Here is a 13,746-nt window from a genome sequence, read left to right as displayed (position 1 = left end):
TCCCTTTTGAAGACTTAAGACTTTACAACCGTCAGCAGGCTTTGACCTTTCAGCTGAAATCCGTGTTATTGAAAAAGAAATTGCAGAACTCCAGTCTTCCCTGTTTCAGGGAAGATGGAGGTAGGATTGCCAGGAAAAAAAAATGTGTAAAGCTGCCTTAAGTCTTATTTGTAGCTTCTAGAAAGAGGTCGAGCAGAGTAGAAAGGAAACAGAGAAGGCATACCCTTACTCGTCTGGGGCTCGACCTCTTCATCCACATCCAAATCTTCTACTGCTAGGAAATTATCTACCTAGGAAAAGATTAGTATTATTTTTATGCATATGAGACCTAAAAAATGCCATTAAGAATCAATGAATCCACTTCTACAACACTCAAGCGAGCAACTGAATTCCATTTTTTCATTAACTACTGAGTCCTAGATGAAGGTCTTTATGTTCACATTGCTTTCCCAGAGACTTTGAAAGAAGCAGTCGATTTGGAAGTTGGCCTGGATTTTGTAGGCACCATAGTAAGATCTTTATACCGAAAAGGAAAATAAACCATCTGGGGAGTTTTTGAAGAGGGACTTTGTTCCAGATTCCATCCCAGAATAGATAAAACCATGGAGACAGTCCCCAAAACAGTGTCTCTGCTGGTTGTTACTATTGCTGCTGTTGTTGCTGTTGCCGTTGTTGTTTTATTACTTTTGATTCTCCAGCAAAGAATGGTGGTGGGTCTGGCTACTCCATTAACAGCATGCTTTCGCTCTAAAGAGCCAGAAAGAAAAGGAAACTGAAGAGAAAGCAGGAGAGCCCTGACCAGCGTGGCTCAGTGGGTTGGGCACAGTCCTGCAAAGCAAGGGGTCACCGGCTTGATCACATTCCCAGTCAGAGCACATGCCTGGGTTGCCGGTTCCGTCCCCGGTCGGAGCACAAAGGAGAAGCAACTGGTTGATCTCTCCCTCTATTTCTCCCTCCTTTTCCCTCTCTCTAAAGATAAATAAATAAAATATTTTTAAAATAATAAAGGAAGCAGGAGAGAAAGCTTAGTTCAAAACAAAAATCATCCTAACTCAGGTAAGTCACAAGAAAGGTGAGCAGGGCCAAAAATCAAGTGCTCTCTCTTTTGAACAAATAAAACTGAAAATTACTTCGAAGGTAAAAAGCAGAGCAAATGACCTTTCCAGACACGGGAGCAACATTTCAGTGAAAAATTATTCCACCTGGAATACTGCTTTCCACCGCAACACGACAATGAGACATTTCAGATTAAGAAAATGGTAACATTTCAGACAGGAATTCATTCATCTCAGGTGAATATCAAAGAGTGTAAATAAGAAAATGATTTCACCGCTGGCTCCAAGGAGACCTAGTGAAGTAAAAGCATAATGTCAAAATGCCTTTTATGCTTCTGACCTAAAATATCTGCATAACAAAATACCTTAAAATTGCAAATTTAGATCTCATAATTGGAATTCAAAAGACAGCCTGGGTCTTTCTTCTTTCACTCTATTTGCCAGGCCATAGCTCTTACACAGGAATTAAAAAGGGTAGCTTCCAGTGCTCGTAAGTACATAACTGCAGGTATTTCCTGGCATCCAAGTGACAGCAAAAATGCACTTTCCACATGCCAGTTTCAGCACCAAAATGTGAGGCTCTGTTATACTGTCATTTCTCCTAATGGCGTACGCCGGGACTAGATTCGGGTTTCTGTCAGAGTGCCCCTTCATTTATTAAGCTTTGAGGAAACAAGATCTGGAACCCAGCCAACTGTGGCTAGTTTAATATAATCAAACACCAATTTAAAAAAAACAGTTTAAGAACAAATTATGCCGAATCCTCCAACTTCTATGAGATAGCAAATGAGTCCTGTGGGATTTTTTTGTTTTTATGGTTTTTGCCATAGGAAAAAAAAAAAACCAGTAAACCAGACCTTACCTTCACCTTTCCAGCCCAATTCAGATCACCTTGAAAGGGGCTGCCAGCACTCTGGCCGTCATCCAGCGCTATCTGAAACACAGAGGGGGGGCTTTCTGATGGGAAAACGAAACAACTGGAAGGAGAAGGAGCTGATCTGTAGCCCCTCAGCCAATAAAACTGCCCTTCCGGTTGGCGTCAACTAGCTGTGTGGGATGATCCAGATTCACTGAATCACATCAGGGAATAGGGGACAGGCGTCCAGGGCTCTGACTTGCACTTCTATCCTCTAGACTTATCCAGGGTGTAACCCAAGTAGAGTATTTAACCTGACTTCTCTCAACAGTTATGCCACCTATTACCCCACCTCCAGCCCATCCCGATGAAACTTTGGAGGGCAAATCGGAGATGGCTAACACACGTTTTCAAATTTTTAGGAGACAATGCCACTGAACGATTCTGTGCCTCTGACGCGCCTGTCAGACTCCGTAGATAATATAATTCCCACTGCTGAAGGCTGTCCGCAGACAGTGCATTTGCTGGGGTTTGTGGCAGAACCGCCTCCGCGACACATTAACACATTCCCAGTGCAGAGATTCGGGCTCCCTGGTATAAAACCACAATCCCAAACACAGTTCCATCCACCACATCATAAGGAAAGCACAATGAAGTAGAAACCAATGGCTTTAAGCCCAATGGCTTAAAAAAATAGAACATTTTCCATGACTCTATCTACTGCCTCATCTTGATTTACACGCAAAACCTAGAAAACCTACAAAAAATGTGTTTTGTGGTTTACCAAGGAAAAAATACAGAAAATATTGCTGTTATATTTAATGAAGAAAATCAATTTTGTATAGTTTATTTCAACCTAAATAAAATGTAAATTTTGTTTTAAAAATGATAATAAGGCCCTGGCTGGTGTAGCTGAGTGGATTGAGCACCAACCTGTGAACCCAAAGATCATCAGTTCGATTCCCAGTCAGGGCAAATGCCTGGGTTGTGGGCCAGGTCCTCACTCGGGGGCACGTGGGAGGCAAGTAATCAATGTTTCTCTTGTACAATTTCTTTCCCTCTCTTTCTCCCTCCCTTCCTGTCTCTCTAAAAATAAACAAAATCTTTAATAAAATAAAAATAATAATAAGTAGAATAACTTTCACTTGGATTCCTTGACAGTTAAAAACCATAGCTAAGGAGACTATGACTATAGTCTATTCAGTCTTAAGGGCCAGGGAGACAGTATATAATATTTATTAACTAAATCCTGGAAAAAACAACATAACTGGCTTCCCCTTCAAGTTTGAAAGAGATGCACCCTCAACAGGTAAAAATATCTCCCACTTTACACAGAAAACTTAAAAAGGAGTTCTTTCATTCTATAGTTCTTTTCATTAAACAGAGGACAACCAAAAATGCATAAATAATCTCAAGGGAAATCTGTGGAGAGTAGATTCTTAAGAGGTCTTTAACACAAATTGGGGATAACCAAGTTACCACCATAAACATTAGCTGTTGAGACCATGAAATGTAGTAATGATTTTTAATAAAGTATCCCAGCAGTTCTCCATCTAGAATTTGGAGTCTCAGTCATTGATTCAATAGCAGCCCGATGTCCCATAGGGTACCTTTTTTCTTTTTAATTCAGAAAGACTGTTCTTTTCTGAGACTGTTTCTGAAAGTGTGCTACAGTAGTACCTGCTCCTCTTCCGAACACCGTGATGAAGTGTGAAGAGAGACAGCTTTACTTCCACGGGAGTGACTGTTCGGTTCATTTCCATGAGAATGTTGTGTCGGAGTAGGTATGTTTTTTGAAGAGTTAGTTCCGATTGCGCCTCTCTTGGTTACATTACCCTCTGCAAAGACAAGTTACATGATGTCAGGAAACATCCACCACAACCTGTTGTGCTTGCTCCGGGCCTGTCAGCTGCGTGGCGTCAAAGCCGGTGAGATCCGTGTGGTCCCGATGAGCCCAGCCTGGTGCCACTCCGGTCAGAATCCCTGGTTTGCTTCTCAATGTCCATCTCTGGTAGAACTAAAACTTGTAGGGGTGTCTAAAGAACATTAACACGGACATGCTGTTGGGGAGCAGGCATAAGGTGACCCAGTCTACAATTATGAACTCAATAAGCCAGAGAGGGCAAACACAAATATTAGATTTATCTCTTTCTCTGTAAAGGGGTTATATTAGCAAATAACACAAGCTCAGGCCAGCTCTCTGCAGCGCCGCCTGCACCAGCACCCATGACTCCTAATCAGCTACTACTGGGACAGGCGGCCCCTGCCTTTGGCCTGAACAAACCCTTAAAAACTCCAGGTGAAGAACCAGCCTTGGCTGCAGGGAGTTCTGTGAGTGCTGAGCAAGCAAGGTCACAGAGGGTTGCTTGGAATGCAGTGACAGGAGAGTCTGGTGAGACCAGTAGGGAGTGGGGCAGAAATCCAACGAGCCAATACCTCTCCCCACACACAAGGCAGGGGCTTGTAGGCACTGCCCTAGGCAGCCCAGGATTGAAACTGGAGCTGGGGTTTGATAGGCTCCAATGCCCTGGGGCAACTGTAAGCGAAGCCAAGGGGGCTGTGAGAACTGAGTGTGTTGCCCCAGTGGCTGAGCAGCTCATGACGGCCTGCGCAAAGCCTTCGCGGGCAGTGGGAGCCAGACGCCCGGCCTTGGGCCGAGACGCATGCACCCCTGTGCGAGGCTGGGGAACCACTGCCCCCTTCTGCAAAAGGGTGGCCAGAAGAGGGTGCCAACAACTGCAAACATGGTGGACATTAGCATGCAATGGTTGAAAAACTGGATACTCTGTCATGCATGAGTTTCTAGGTCGGGCCTTTAATCACAGACCACACAGGGAAACACGCACTCTCTTTCCTCTCCTCGCTAGGGCCCCAGGAGGCCCAAGGTCATGGACCGGTGGGCCCTAGGGGCCATGCATCCAGGAGCATTCCAGGCCCCCTGCCCAGACAGGTGCACACAGACTAGTGAGAGACCCCTGGGGCCAAACTGTGGCTGGGAACCTGGATGAGCATGCTATAGCCACATGCGTTTCCCAAAGGACAGTACTTTTAAGTGGGAAAAGGGATTTCAGGCGTTTCCTGAAACAGGTCTGGCCAGGCAGAGGGTGACAACCCTGTCACCCTCTTGGGTGTTTTAAAGGGAGTGGGGCTCTGAGGCAGAAACCTGCCATTATTCCAAAACTGTACGGCCTTTAAATAAATGGCTCCTTTCCTTTCCCACCAAACTTGTGATTGCAGAGTTTTGCCTACAGGCTGCGAGCAGCACGAGGCTGTTCCAGAACAAGAACCCTGTCCACTGCCGCAGTAACTAGCAGATGAAAGATCAGAGAAGTGAGGAGGAAACAGTCTCAGACTTATCCTCCCGGACTTCTTCCCGTTTCACAGCGACAAAGACGTCCTAAGTCTCTCCTAGGGCAAAGGTAAGCAGTGGTAGAAGGATGGAGCAAGACAGGCCTGCAAATGCTTGGAAACAGGAGCCGTATCTGAGAAACGAAAGGGTTCCCCAAACCTCATGCAGGTTAGAAGCGAGACTTCCTGTGGCCACCTGCCATTCTTCAGTGCTCTTTTCTTGTAAGAGGTGTGATTGTTTCCGTTCTCTGCTTATCCTTTAAGTCCTGCACAACCTGAATTCAGTCTCTACTGAGAAAATACTATGTACCCAGCACACCACTGTGATAGTCTATTGACTTAAATACTTGAAAAGCATGTAGTCAAATGGATTTTCCACAAGGACAAGTTCTATTTGTTCTCCTATCACACGATGTACTCCTCCACCATTTCCGAGAAAATGACCAGGTTATTTGACAGGTAACCAGATGAAACTCCTTCAAAAGAAAGAGCAAAATATAATGAAGTCCCTGCCTCTGGTGCTGCTGTTGAACTACTGGTAGGGACTCGGATCTAATGAAAACTCCTTGCTCACACTTTTAAAATGTCTTCCTTTTGGAAACATAAACCTCTCGCTTTAAAAGGGGGTGCCATAGTGAAGGGCAGTTCCTCACTGGACAGATCACAGGGCGTAGTCACGCCCAGACCTGTAACTTCTTTAGTGAAAGGTGTTTAGACCAGCCCTGCCCACTGTTCTTGTGTATCTGGGTTAACACACCTTGGAAATGCCAGAAGTAATGTCCCTCAAAGGCACAGCCACCCTCGAGAGAGCACATAACCTTAACTAGCCTGTGATCCAGTCCCTGTCTTGCTTTCTCTCACCTTCCTGTCATCTCCTTTAAGTTCCCTCGATTCCAAATGCATAAAGGAAATTGCAAACTGTTATATTCCTATTCTCCTGAGCATTTGCGATCTTGCTTCATGGCAGTTGTCATTAGTTTGGCTCAAATAAATTTTTATAAGAATTCTTTACAGGTTTGGATGTTCTTAGGCCAACAACCAGAAGGTTCTGGGGGGGAGGGGGACTTGTTTTCTCTGATTAAACTTAACATTTAAGTCTCCTTCCTAAACCTCACATGAATATGAACCATATAACTCTAAAGATCCAGAAGTGCTTCTTATAAGGCTTTTTATCATTTTCATTAAAAACAACAACAAAGAATAATTCTGTTGGCAGAATGAGATGGGAAAGAAGTTCTTTTTCAATATGACAATGTCAAAATGAATCCGAAGGGGCCTCGGGCCTGATGAGGGGGCCAGGCGCTGCCCCCGAGGGTCGGCCCGTGTCCTGGCCGCAGTCCCGATGTGCCACCCAAGTGCTCACCTCGTCTCCCATTTCTGCTTTTCACCAGGCCCCCTCCACTCTTTTATCTCGTCCCTAATGTTTCTTGCCTTGAAACACATGTCAAACATAATACATTTTAAAAAGCTAACAGCAGTAGTTCAGAGAACACGTAGGTTATTGAGACCTGAAATAGCATTTCTTTGGATATTTCTGGTCAAAACTTCAAGATAGATAAAACAAAGGCTTTTTTCCTAAAAGTTTTTTTTTTAAAGGTTTCATTATTCCGAAGTAATGGAATTTCAATTTTTTTTTTTTAGATCCAACAGACAAGTTTCCAACAAATCTCCCTTACAAGGCTACAACACCTAACTTCAGGTCAAAGAAAAAGGTTACTCTCCTTCAAAAGGCAGAAACTACTGATGTTTTGACAAATTAGATATCAATCATATATTGATTATACACCCTCCAGATGAAAGTGATCACTTTTGGGAAAGTCTGTTTTGAAGGAAACTTTGTGAAAATTCCAAGTCACCCACACATAAGCCCAACTAGTGTCCCCATGCTGAAAAGCATCACCCCCCCCTCGCGGGAGAGTTTGCACAGATCATCAGCACCGTCGTCAGAATTCACGACCAAATCCCGTCAGCCACCTCGGAGGGTCCGTTCTTCTGCACCTCGGTCAATAGCAGTATAAATCAAGAGCACATTCTCAGTCGCAAAGTGATATTGACTACGTTGCCGAAAGGAACAAAAAATTCACGGGGGGAAATTCTGTGCAACACTGGGCAGCTGCAAAAAGCCTTCTGCACAGAGAGCTGGGGATGAACAATCGCGTTCTAACAAGGTGGAGCTCTCTGAAAGTCACGGGGCTGCCTTCACAATACACTCCTGGCCTGGACAACAGCACCTGCTCTTCACTGGTCCATCCAAACGACTCCACTCCGCTGCGTCTTGATCACATGCCAATTGGTATCTGGCCTCCCCTGGAGCGATAGTCATTAGGATTAAATAAGCAATTTAAAAACCAATCAATCATAAATCGGAATAAATCCAAAGAGGCTAAAACGAGCACACGAATGTTTTGTCTAAATTCCCTTTGTAGTGCTCTGAATTCCAACTGTTTTATGTTCTTCACTGAAAGGGCACAGGGGGTGGAGGATTACCTCAGCCTGGCCCGTCAGGAATAATTGTGCCTTCCCCGAGGCTGGGTGATAATGGACTCATTATTCACAGGCATGGCTCTCCAGCTGCCAAGACACAAATGCATAACCGAGGTCCAGAAAAACGTGTGTCAAATGCCTGAGAGGAGGGACACAATGGCAGTAAGTTGAAATTTTTAAATGTCCAGGGTTAGGCCCTTACAGAGAAGAAATGTGGAGTATAAAGTTGCTGAAAGTTTATATTCCAGAAGAAAATCTGAGTGGCAGTTGAGTTAGGCCACTCATTCAATCCGAAAGTTATACCCCGGGCATCAATTATGTGCAGGGTGAAAAAGATGGGTAAGAACCAGTTCTACCCTTCCAGAAATTACAAATGAGAAGTGAAGCCAGGTATGCAAACCAACAGAACAGAACACAGCTATGGCAGATGATATAAGAAGGGTGGGTGTCAAACTCATTTTCCCCAGGGGCCACAGGGCCGAATGTAACTTTAGGACTGTATAAATGTAACAACTCCTTAACAGTTAAGAGAGAGCTTGGCACTTCCACCGGATAGAAACAAGGTGCCGGGCTGGATAAAACAAGGCGGAGGGCCGGATTTGGCCCGTGGGTGTGTTTGCCACCTGTGCTGTAAGGAAAGTACCAAGTCAGAGAATGGTGGTGTAAAATCACGATCGGTTTGGGAGATCACAAAAGGCATCTGAGCTGGGCTTCCAAACACAGCTCCAGTTTCAACAGGTGAAGACAGTGAGGAGTTCTCCCAGCAGGGGGAACTTGCATGAGCGAAGCCCCCTCCCCACCGCCCCTCCCCACAGTGGGAAAGCACAGAACTCAAGGGAGAAGCACCAGGTTTGCCAGGAAGCCAGGAGTTACATTTAGTGACACAGGGCAGGGCTGACACTGAAGGATCTGACGAAAACTCTGGCTTTACCCGGGTCCGTGGGAGTCACAGCTGTTCTCCAGGATGAAGTGGACACAATGGGGCAGAGCGGTTCAGACACTGCAGGAAGGAAGCACAGAAACGGTCCTAGCAGTCAGGGTGAGAAGTGAAGGGAGCCCCCACAGTGGATTTAAGATAAAAACAGCTCACAAAGGGATTTTTTTCACATTTCTGAAACAGAAATGAAGACATTATTGCCTGGCGGTTATGTTCCCTCCCTCTAGATACCTCTGAATTCATATTAGCCTTTTCTTGCCACTGCAGTCTGTGCTATTCTTTGGGTTTAATTCAGCATGCCTTCGGTAACTTTTTGTTTCCTTCACAATCTCTATGATGGTATGTTTGCAACCTGTCAAATGGGTTACAGTTGGGTGCAAAAGGCCGCACATATCACCCCGTAAGATAAGCTCCTTCTCCACTGATTCAGTCAAGGCCTCGGAAGGTTGGTGGCCCAGAGTGGGAGCAGGTGCAGCAAGTTCCAGCTCAGCTCCCCTTGGCCCCCAGAAACCTGACAAGAGTGGCAGGGGCTGGTGACACTGTCTACAGAAGGTGAGACTTCGCTGTGTTCATGTCTTTTTGTACCATAGCCCTTATCTACTTAACACCTGCACGAATGATTGCTTTTCTTAATAGGAAATATTTACAACAAACAGGACCCTCCTCGATCTTGAGCCAAACCCAGAGTCTCAAGGCCATAGGCTCACCCAGTGCAGAACTCAAGGCAAGGACGGAAGAATCCATGAGCAGTGCCTCTGCCACGCCACAGCTTCACTGCGGTGTGACAAGTCTGTGATTTTTACTGTGTGTGGACTTGTGCCACCGTCACCACAGGTAAGTTTTTAGGTCATTTCCATTACCCCAGAAAGGTCCCCAGGGCTCATTTGCCATCACCCCCTATTCCTACCTCCAATCACAGGCAGAATTGCTAACCTAGTTTTCACAGATAGAGATCTGCCTTTTCTACACATCCACATAAACGGAGTCATGATGTGTGCTCCTTTGTACCTGGTTTATGTCACATAACATCTTCGAGGGTCAACCCTGGTGTAGTGTGTATTGGTACTCCCCTCTTTTCATTGCCAACAATTACTCCATTATATGAATAGACCACATTTTGTTTTTCCATTCACTAATGGACATCTGGATTGTTTCCACATTTCATACCCCCTTGATTTTAATACCAAGTTTCATCCAAGGACCACGATCACCAAGCCAGTCCCACCCGTGACGGGATCAAAACAAAGGACACCCAGTGTTCTGACGTCCTTCCACACCCAGGTGATAGGAGAAATGCAGATCTGAACTAAAGCTACGGCTCTGATCACCTTATCTTCTTGGTGTGGTAACGGCTCCAGAATCTGACCACTTTCTTTTACATGGTCCTATTTTCTTCAGATTTATCTGAAATCACCCTTCTTAATTTTTTATTATCTCTTCACACTAAAATGTAAGCTTAGGAGAACAGGACTCACTCACCGTTCCTGCAAGGGAAAATGCTCATTCTTTACTCCAAAGGACATGTAACGATTAAGGCTGGGATGTAGACCGATCCTCAACCCTTCAACTAGTGAGCTCACTGTGCACCTGACCCTGAGCCCGGCCAGAAGACCAGAAGAGTTAAGGAAGTGGTAAGACGTGACCTTTGCCTAATAAGAAACATAACGCATTCCCTTAAAATTTTACAAACACAAAAGCATCATGTTTTGCGTACCATTCAGCCAGCATTTCTATGTCCATATATTTTTTCTTTCTCAGAACAATCATTATTGTCTAACGAAGATTTTTTTTAATCTACCACATTTATTATGTTATCTGTCTCCCCATCTAGGATGCAAATTCCCTGAAGGTAATGATTTTTGTCTCTTCTGTTCACTTATATAAATAGTATTTGGCACGTAGTAGGTATTCAATAAACATTTATTGAATAAATGAGGATATATCATGTAGCATCATTAACAACACCTAAGAATTAGAAATAAGTATCCAACAAAAAAGGATGGTTAAATAAATTATGGTATATCCACACAAATATAATATAGTTATTAAAAATACTGTTAAATAGCCATATATATTGACATGGGAAGATGTTCATAAGATAATATCATATGTAAAAGCAAGTTATAAGAGGAGTATGTATAGTATATTTCCACTTTTATAAAATAATTACCATAAATTTGCTGACTATATCTTAAAACTTTAGTTGAACCCTTCATGTAATTCAGATACTGTTCATATAAAAAATGTATGTATGTATGTATATGTACCTATATGTGTATATATAATTACTTAATCCTAATAACAAGTCCATGAAGTAGAGGTTATTATAGCCATCTTACAGATGATAAATCCGAAGCTCAGAGATTTTTTAAAACTTTTTAGATAGCTTATTTTTTTTTTTGAAAGAGGGGAAGGAAGGGAGAACAAGAGGAAGAGAAACACTGATATGAGAGAGAAACACTGATTCGGTTGCCTCCAGCACATGCCCCAAGCAGGGACCAAACCCACAACCCAGGCCTGTGTCCTGACCAGGAACTGAACTGGTGACCTTTTGCTTTGCGGGATGACACCAAACCCACTGAGACACACCAGTCAGGGCATGAAGCTCAAAGATTCTAATAACCTTCTGTAGACCACCTAGATGGGAAGTAGCAGAGCTCAGATTCAAATCCTGATTGTCATCAAGTCTCATGTTCTTAACTGATAATTACATATGCATACAAAATAACCAACAGAAAAGTTTATGAAGAATTAATTCATCAATAGTTTACCTCTAAAACCCCAAATTATGCTATTCTTAATTAACTAAGTTGGCCCTGGCTGGTGTGGCTCAGTGGACTGAACATCAGTCTGCAAACAAAGGGGTTGCCAGTTCAATTCCCAGTCAAGGCACATGCCTGGGTTGTGGGCCAGGTCCCCAGTAGGGGGCGCACAAGAGGCAACTACACATTGATGTGTCTCTCCCTCTCTTCCTCCCTTCCTCTCTGTCAAAAAATAAATACGTAAAATCTTTAAAAATTAATTTGGTATAGTTTGCCTACATGAAACAGACACCCAATAGCTTGAATAAGATGGAAGTTTCTTTCTCCCGCATGCAATAATACAGATATAGATAATTCGGGACTAATGTGGTTGTTCTGCCCCAGTCATCCTAGGACCCAGGCACCTTTGATCCTTCTGTCCCTAGGGCACTACCACTACTCCCTCACTCCAAACAAGAGGATGAAGAAACAGAGGCAGAAAGTGTACGCATCTCTTCCCTCTGATATTAGTGAAGGCCTGGTTACTCTATCGAGTAAGCTACTCTGTCGAGTAGGCACCAAAATAGAGCAGCTGAGACAGTAACTATTCTCTCTCTCACGTAACAGTTCAGGGCAGGGGGGCAGGCTCTGTTCCATGCGATGATCAGGGATCAGGGCTTGCGGGCTGCTCTGCTACCTTCAGCACACGGCTTCCACTTCTGGGCCTAAAAAGTTACTCTAATGATTGCCTGTTTCCAGCCGGGGGAAAAGAATTTTTTTATGAAAAGTCCAGGACATGTTTCTTAAAGAATATGGTCCGGAAGTTACACATGCCAGTCCCCTCACTTCTAATTGGTAAAAACTTCGTCAAATGGCTACACCTAACTACAAGGGAGACCGGGAGATGTCATGTCTATTCAAGGGGCCATACAGTAGCTAAAAGTTCTGTGGCTATAGAAAGAGCATGCTTTTTGTTTTGCTGTTTGTTTATATATGTGTAGTGGCGTCTCCCTGTATTTTCTAATTTTCCTGCCACGACCAAAAAAAATTTATTTGTAGAAGTGAAAAAGCATTTCCTTCGAATCCTCAATCTAGGGAGAATACATACATGTATCTCTTCTTTCCCAAGAAGTATTTTCTGGAAATACTGAAGAAAAAATATATATATATCCATATGTAGTATTTTACATTCACATTTTTTATCTTTTAGAGTCAAGATTCCTTTAAAATTTAACTTTGATGTCCCTCTTTTAAACCATAGTTATCCTAATCATAAAATTTTACACTTGAATAAAAGTGACTTCATGTGTGAAATACACAGCAGAAAAAGTACTAAAAGCAATAAAATTATTGAAGGGGCATTTCCTAGAATCGCATCAATCAGACGCCTCCATAGGCCAGGTGGCGTCCCAAGACTCTTTCCTGTGTGCTTGCTAATGACGAAATGCTCCCACAAGAGAAAAAAGAGAAAATGTCTTCCAGCAACAATAGCAGTAGGCAGGACTCTCCCTGTGCTGGAGTAACTGGGCTCCAGACACAGGCGCAGGGATCCTTCAGGCAGTGATCCCTGGGACAGAATGGATGCTGAGCCAAAGCCCCCCTGAGATTCCCTAAACTGGCGGAGTCTAGCCTCTGTACCAGAGGTTAGCAAAACCACAGTGAAGTTATTCTGGTAACCCATCACATTTTTCACTGTCAAAGTGCCTTTTAAATAATACAAAATGATGACATGAAATGAAAAATTCTAGCAAAGTAACTGTTGTTACCCTTTGAGTAGAGAACGTAAAGAACTTCACAAGCGCTCTGGTCCTTCTTAGACAAACGCAATATACACAGTAGCACAGGATTTTGAGGAACTCCTACATCTCCCCATACCTTTCCTTGATCTCATTTGGGGTGCATTTCTCAAAGCTGGCCTGAAAGTCAAGGTCCCTGGGCTGCACACCAGAGCTACAAAACTGGCATTTGTGGCTTGATGCCCAGGAATCTGCATTGCACTAAGCAGGTGATCGTTACAGACACTTAAGGCAAGAGCCCCATGTAAAGAATCCACAGATGGAGTAGAATCTTAAAATTGAGAATAAAAATGAAGTATTTGATACCTTATCTTTGTCAAAGAATATGAAACACCCTTGCCTGAAGGTCACATGCAGACGTTCTATGTGGCCCATCCACCAGAGGCCAGTGTTGGATCATTCCCTGGACTATATGGTCCTACGCTGTACAATACACACGACACACAGACACGCTACAATACAGAGCTGGCTTTAACTACTTCAAGAAATATGGTGCGGACAACTAACACTGAAGGTAGCATTTTGCATT

At 43.7% G+C, this 13,746-nt stretch overlaps 1 protein-coding gene across 5 annotated transcripts in view; it reads right to left on the bottom strand.

The window, feature by feature from the left end:
- Positions 1–13,746, bottom strand: part of IFTAP (intraflagellar transport associated protein) — a 56,440-nt gene that overhangs the window by 15,224 nt on the left and 27,470 nt on the right. For 3 of the 5 annotated variants that reach the window (XM_053673164.1, XM_053673166.1, XM_053673165.1), the window contains exons 3-6: positions 8,675–8,743; positions 3,592–3,749; positions 1,918–1,989; positions 224–290 (exon numbers count right to left, since the gene is read on the bottom strand). The exons of 1 other annotated variant lie outside the window; for it this stretch is intronic. In XM_053673164.1, the coding sequence (XP_053529139.1) occupies positions 224–290; positions 1,918–1,989; positions 3,592–3,749; positions 8,675–8,743 (366 nt within the window). The remainder of the gene's footprint in view (positions 1–223; positions 291–1,917; positions 1,990–3,591; positions 3,750–8,674; positions 8,744–13,746) is intronic. One more of the 5 variants, XM_037128302.2, reaches the window with a different exon arrangement.

This window comes from Artibeus jamaicensis, unplaced genomic scaffold (genome assembly GCF_021234435.1).
Source record: "Artibeus jamaicensis isolate MK-2021 breed Jamaican fruit bat unplaced genomic scaffold, CSHL_Jam_final contig_797, whole genome shotgun sequence".
Lineage (NCBI taxonomy): Eukaryota > Metazoa > Chordata > Mammalia > Chiroptera > Phyllostomidae > Artibeus > Artibeus jamaicensis.
This window is presented reverse-complemented; position numbering and strand designations above follow the sequence as displayed.